General features: G+C 44.3%; 1 protein-coding gene across 1 annotated transcript; it reads left to right on the forward strand.

Annotated features, from left to right (window-relative positions):
* The first annotated feature begins 5117 nt into the window (after positions 1-5117).
* Positions 5118-6053, forward strand: LOC146796909 (olfactory receptor 1F1-like). The gene has a single exon (XM_085631439.1). It carries the CDS (start codon positions 5118-5120, stop codon positions 6051-6053), a length of 936 nt encoding a protein of 311 aa, XP_085487565.1.
* The last annotated feature ends 1111 nt before the right edge of the window (positions 6054-7164 follow it).

Genomic DNA, 7164 nt, shown 5'->3' on the forward strand with positions numbered 1-7164 from the left:
GGACCGCAGTGTAGGACTGAGCCAGCGGGCAGTGCGGGCCTCCCGTCATGTGGCGTTGCCTCGCGGTTCACAGAGTTAGTGGCACCTCAATAGCTGAGTTGGTGTGCAGCCTGCGATGATGCCGTGTGCACTGATATGGTCTTTGCCATTGCGTAATAAAGACCCAGAATCAAGTGTGTGACCTGGTGGCCTGCACTGCGGGGCTGCATGATGTGGAGGGTGACATAGTCGCGGGCCCCGGGCTTGGAGCACCCACTGGCATGTGGTGGGCCCTCTTGGAGACATGCCGGTGGCAGAAGGTGAGCAGTAAGGTCTGGTTGCGCATGGGCGGGCAATCACCGCTGGGCGGTGGGAGGGGCTGGGGTGCAGCAGCCTGTGTGCACAGGGGTGGGCAAGCAATGATGGCATGTGCAACTGTATGGACTCTGCCATACATGTCTCTGGAAACTGTTTCAGATAAGGGACCTGGGGGACTGCAGTGTATACCGGCACGTGGTTGGAGACACACCGGTGGCAGCAGGAGAGCAGTGAGGCCTGGACCATAGTGTCGGCACTCTCTCTCCCTTTCTTTCTCTATCCATCTCTCCCTCTCTTTCTCTCTCCCTCTCTCCCTCTCTTTCTCGCTTTCTCACTCACTCTCTCTTTCTCTCTCCAGCTCTCCCTCTCTCTCTCTTTCTCTCTCTCACTCTTTCCCTCTCTCTCTCTCTCTTTCTCGCTCTCTCTCTCTCTCTCTCTCCCTCTCTTTCTCTCCTTATCTCTCTCTCTCTTTTGCTCTCTCTCTCTCTGTACTTTGATGGGCGCATGACACACCTTCTTATCTAGATTTTTGTCTTGCAGGTTGTGACTTACAGAATGTCCTGAGAAGACCCGCCATGACTCTTCAGAATTGTTGTTTTGGGTTTATTCTGTAATAAACGTATTATTTGCATATTTTGAGATGAATGTATGATTTCCCTTTTTCTGACCACACATGTATGTTAGGTGTTGTGATTCTGTGACTACAGGCAAATTGTTTGGTTCATGATTTAGTAGAGTTGATGTGCAATATCTTTGTCCAAAGGGGGTGAGTGCCCGGGGTAGGGCCCCGGGGGGGGGGTCCTAGGGGTGGTGGCGGTGGGTGTTGTTGCCCTACTGGGGCTCCAAGCTGCATGATCAGTTGCTACAGGGCATCTGTTGTCCTTCATGTGTGGCTATGGGCTGTGCTCCCTTGTCTGGTGCTGGTTGTCGCCCGACTTTACTCCAGGTAAAAGCAGGTGTTAAAATCTTGCTGCTAACATGCCTTAACTCATGTTTTTTGATCTTATCCCTGATCTGGCTGGTCGTTGAGAATGTTGCGAAGTGGTGTTGTCGCTGCTTTTTGCACGGGAACGCCTACTCTGCATATCATTAGAGTTAGTTGCCGGGGTCATCTGTGGTGATGTTTTTTGCGACTGCTATCGCAGGTAAACTGGTGATATGGGCTGTTAGCACCAGCTTCTGAATGTGGCAATACATTTATCGCGACTTTGGCTGCGATAAAGTGCCGATAACTCGGCGATAGATCCTTGAGAATATGTCCCATTTGGAGTTTTTAAATGCCTGTTGGAACCTGTTTGGAATGACCGAACGTTTACCTTTCCCTCATAATCGGTCGGTCAGAAATTTTTCTGACTCGGTTCCGACATGGGTTAGGAAAGCCGTATGCTGTGCGGAGCCTTTCCGGCTGACATCGTAATGAGGCCCCTAGTCGCCTGACACCGGGTCAAAGTAAAAAGAAATATGGCTGAGCGTGAGTTGGATACAAATAGTGGATTGGACTCGGTTGGCACTTACCTTCAGACATTTGAGAAATTTAAACAAAGATGCTCTTGAAAAGGTAAAGTTCAGCAGGGCAAGCCTGCAGGTTGTATCTGAGGAGGAGGCGTTGTTGTCAGGGTGTTGTTGGATGAAGTCACGGTGACGATTTCTACATTCGGACTCAGGGCCCTATTACGAAGTCGGGTCGAGGACCGTCTTGGTCATGGGACCGACTGACACCTGGTCGGTGGTCCTGACCGACTAATTAGACCAACTAATTAGGATGCAACTGAACACTGTTCTTTTGCATTCCTATACTTTACAATGGTAGCATGTATTCCAGCTGGAATTCATGCTTCCATTGTAAAATAGGAGGTGCAGTTCATCCCTGCCGCTCGTGGCAGGCACCACAAGGTGCCTGTCATGGATGCAGGGATCAACAGGGGGAGATTATAGGTGCCCCCTTGGCCTCGAAAGGGAGCCCATGCAACCAATGGGGCCCTGCTTGGGCCCCCAAAGTTGAATTCTTGCAACCTTTCTATGTTGGAAAGGCCAGCACAGAAAGGCTGCCAAAACCCAACATCGTAATTCCATGGGCGGAAAGAGCCGCCCTTGAGATTACTGTCCGCATTCCGACTGGCAGACGGGCTTTCCATCAGAATGACTGTTCGGATTAATTTCTGACAGCCTCCATCGTAATGAAGCGGTCGGAAAGGAATCCGGCCGACATATTACGAAGCGGTCGGAAAGTCTCCGGCCAAAAGTCAGAGCCTTTTCCAACTGTATCTTAATCGTCCCATAGTATCTTTTTAAAAGTTGAAAATCTCCAGCAGGATGAGGTTGGAGGCTGTAGCCAAAGAGATTTCCATAAGGCCGGATAACACTTTGGCGAAGGATCGCTGAACAGGATTTGCTGCTGGTCCCAGACTCCTTTCAGATCTCAATGCAGTTTTTTGTCAGAAAATGTTCAAAGTTCCAACGTTTGACTTTTGGCTATATGGGCACCATTAGCACCACCACTGAGTGCCCAATACTGGAGGGACACCACTTGGGGGTTTATGAGTCACTCAGGCTTGGTCCAAGTACAGCTTCAGGATGGTTGGAGCCTTTTCTGTCCCTGAGGCTCAGACAACTAGCCTTTGGATTTACTCTGGTAATCCTGGGTTCAGCAATAGAACAGGGCTCAAGCAGCAGGGCAGACCTCTGAGGGCTCTACACAGGCTCAAAGCAGCCAAGCAATTCTTCCAGGTGCAGCAAAGCAGTTTGTGGTTTGCACATCAGGCCACAGCATCAGGCAGTCTTTTGAGAGTCCTTCAGCCGGTCCAGAAAGTGAACTGAAGCGTGGATCTGAGGTCCTGCTTTTATACCTAGTGCCTTCTTTAAAGTAGGAGACGTTTCTAGAGAATTCTCTTTGAAGTGCTTGAAGTTTCCTACTTCCCTTGCCCTGGCTTCTAACTGTTTGCATGATCCATGCATTGGTTGCAAGTCCTTAGTGTGAAGGCAGCGCTGTGCCCAGCTCCGCAACACACCATCCTGCAAGTTGATGGCCTATCCTGGCATACTTAACTCCTCTATTGTATGGCTGTCTGGGAGAAATAAAGAAAGTAAAACTGCCAACTATACCTAGTCATGTGACCCATTAACACGCTGCTAGCACCAAATAGGGCAGGAAAATGCCAACTTTCTAAAAGTGGGATATTCAAATTGTTACTTAAAATCCAACTTTACCATTAAAGAAGATTCTTAATTACAATACCTCAGACACCAACCATGAAGTATTTACCTGTTCCTAATCAAAACTTATCACTTATTAAATGTAATAATACAAATCAATGTTATCCAAGGGAAGAGATAGACCTCACAGCTGTGAAAAATGAGTTTAGGACTTTTTCACTATCAGAACATGTAAAACTTAAAAGTACATGCATAGAGGGCCATGTCCAGCACTGCCTACTGCTTAGTCAAGTTATTCACTAATTTTTGCATGTTGTATACAATTCTCTATCACCATGATCAATCTTTCCATATTTTCTACTCACTTAAGGCTGATACAATTGAAATGTTTCTTTCTGGCCATCTAATATGGGGATTCCTGCCTCTCCTGTTATCTGTGTGTACAGTCTTGGTTTTAAGTTTGTTTTTCACTTCTTCTTCTTCCTTACCCTACAAGTAAACATTGCAGCTGATGTATGTGTTGTCCCATTAGGGTCATGAGGAACACACCACAAGTGTTGCCTTGTCAAACAGAAAACATGGTGGCGAATGCAAGGATCTCTTCATGTACAGGCTAATGTAATTCCTTTAAATCAGGATTTCTCAAGTTGGTGATACCTTGCTCCAAAAAGCATATGCATGCCTGATCTCACAACCACCATGTCAAATGTGAATGAGAAAACATCTTCACTGGCTACTGGTGAACAACACATTGTCTTAAAGGCATTATGGCTAACCTATCAGGAAAATGAATCAGCAAGATCTCCACATTCATCAAGCTCAACATACAGGCTCTGTACTGAGAAGAATGTTCATGTTTTTTCTTTTTACTTTTAACCCCATGTGAGTGCCAAGGGTCAGGATCATTAAATTGATAAGCTGGTCCTCTTCTTTCTTGGCATTGTGCTTAAGAATTAGACTGCTCAAGGCAATATAAGCAGAGAGTGTGAGCTGTTTTGAAAGGGGCACAAAACATGGTCATTTTGTGATGAGGGTATGGTACAAATGTGCTAGTAAATGCCTCTGGAGCACAATGCACTTTATAAATATCAAACTTATCTATCTGTACTCACTTGACATTTCTGTTTTGGTGGGCTTGTCTTTTTCCACCTATTTTACCTTGCACTTTAGGTAGCCACAAAAGTAGCATATTGTCATAAGGAATCTTAGGCTCCCATAGCCACAACAGCCAATGCATCAATGTATTGATTAGTAGGTAATCCAGTAACCAGCACCATATCTTACACCTTCCTAGGACAATACAAAATGTGCCTATGGAAGGAACAATCTAACTGAGATCAAGGCCATCAAAATCATTGTCAAAGTCAAAAGAGTAATTTTTTAGAAGAGGGTTTTATCCTGATTTTGTAGTGCGCCAGAAGTGTACCCTTACACCAAAGTTTAATGAGGAGTAGAGATTTAAATATATGAAGCCCCAGTTGTCTAAATAAAGCATAAAATCTCTCTTTGACACTCCAATGAAAATGCTAATTATATGCAGATCATATTTTTTATTCAAACATTTTTATATGACATGAATATATGTATTTATCATAGAAAATTGATGGATATAACTTTTGTGCCCTACAGAGCTAATTCGCTTTTAACCTATCTGGCAGCTCTCAAAAATGGAAACCAAAAATGGGACTTCAGCAGCCAAATTATTCCTTGTTGGCTTCTCAGACTTTCCAAACCATCGAGCCCTACTTTGCATAGTTTTTCTGACAGTGTACATTATTACCATAGGAGGCAATGGTTTAATCATTACTACTGTCCAAGCCAACTCTGTTCTTCACAAACCCATGTACTTCTTCCTTGAAAATCTCTCATTTGTGGACATGTGTTTGATTTCATGCACCGTACCCAAATTATTGGTCAACCTCATACTCAACCAGACCAATATTACCTTATTGGGATGCCTTGCCCAAATGTCATTTCTTCTCACTGTTGGAAGTACAGAGTTCTTTCTCCTGGCTGCAATGGCATATGATCGCTATGTTGCCATCTGCAGGCCATTGCACTATGCTATGCTTATGAGAAGAAAGATCTGCATAATGTTGGTGATTGTGTCTTGGGTGTGCGCCAATCTGCACTCCTTACTTCACACCACTATGATGTCCCGAATGTCCTTCTGTGGGGATGTTGTCATCAATCACTTCTTCTGTGATCTACCACCACTGTTAAAACTGTCCTGCTCCGACAACTCAGCCCATGAGATAGTCATCTTTACAGAGGGGCCACTCGTGGTTATGGGACCCTTTCTCTTCACTTTGATCTCTTATGTCCGAATCATCTCAACCATCTTGAGGATCCCATCAGCAGAGGAGAGAGCTAGGGCCTTCTCTACCTGCTCATCTCACCTCATTGTGGTCACCTTGTTCTATGGAACAGACATCTTCATTTACTTTCGTCCAGTGTCTAGCTCTTCATTGGAATACAACCGGATTGTCAGTATCATGTACACTGTTGTGACTCCACTGCTAAACCCTTTCATCTATACTTTGAGGAACAGTCAGTTTAAGAAAGCCTTTAAGAAAGCCACACAGAGAAATGCCTTTGCTTAATATAACCTGTGTGATTATTCTCTTATATGGATGAGGAAAAATGTCTTATGGGAGAATAGTCAAGTACTAACAGATAGAAAAAATAACTTGGTGTACAGATAGTTTAGATTTGGTGGATGGATGGGTGGGTGGATAGATGGATGGACCTCGAGGCAGGGCAAACAGGCAGACAGAAGGATGGAAGAATGGATTAATGGATAGATGGAAGGATGGACAGACAGACAGACAGTCAGATTAAGAGACAGCAGCTTGGTTGAAGGGTTCGATGTATTGGTGTATGGGTGATTGGGTAGAAAGGTGGAGAGTACAGTTAAAAAGACAGATGATTGGTGAAAAGATGGATGGATTGATGGATTCATGCATATGTGGGTTGGTTAGTCGAATGTAAAAGAGGATGCATTAATCTCTATATGGAAGGGTGAATGTGCCGTCACACAGACAAATAAACAAAATTAAAGGGAATAACTTTTAATGTAGTTATTTTTATTACAATTATGAAGAACAAAAGGAAAAATTCAAGACTCAACGAAGCTGAGGACTGGGTGAAGGAATGCTAGGAAAGAAAAGATATATCAAATGAAGGTACGAGGGGAACGGAGTGAAGGAGTAATGAGAGGGATGATTAGATGCAATGATGCTGCCAGTGGTAATTTTAATCAGATCTTGTGTTTGCTCATTGTATCCATTGCCTAAATTTGTCAGTGAAAGTGACCGGAAGAGCAGATTTCACAACAAGTTCATATGTGGTTATTCCCAGTAGCTGTCCGATACACACTTTTGCCAAAATCTATGCAAATCAATCTTGGATGTTTGCGTTTTTATGTTACTGTTACTGTCAACTCCAGTTTTTATCTTTTATATAAATAAAATAGCAGTTTTTTATAACACCAACCAAAGCTATTAGAGTGCTTTGCGTGAGCACCAGTTATAGTACAGAAGGACACATTTATTAGGGTAGAGTCTGCAAGAGTCAGTGTTAGCGCATGTGTCACGCTTGAGAGACACTCTAGTATCCACAAAGGGATTGGAGTCTACCTATTGCATACCCATGTTTAGAGCCTCGTTATTTGGCACTGAAGGCCTAAGATAATTTCCGTTCCTCTCTGTGGAG

The sequence above is a fragment of the Triturus cristatus genome, chromosome 10 (genome assembly GCF_964204655.1).
Source record: "Triturus cristatus chromosome 10, aTriCri1.1, whole genome shotgun sequence".
NCBI lineage: Eukaryota > Metazoa > Chordata > Amphibia > Caudata > Salamandridae > Triturus > Triturus cristatus.

Coding starts and splice junctions, on each gene's coding strand:
- LOC146796909 (XM_085631439.1), top strand. CDS start 5,118: ATGGAAACCAAAAATGGGACTTCAGCAGCCAAATTATTCCTTGTTGGC.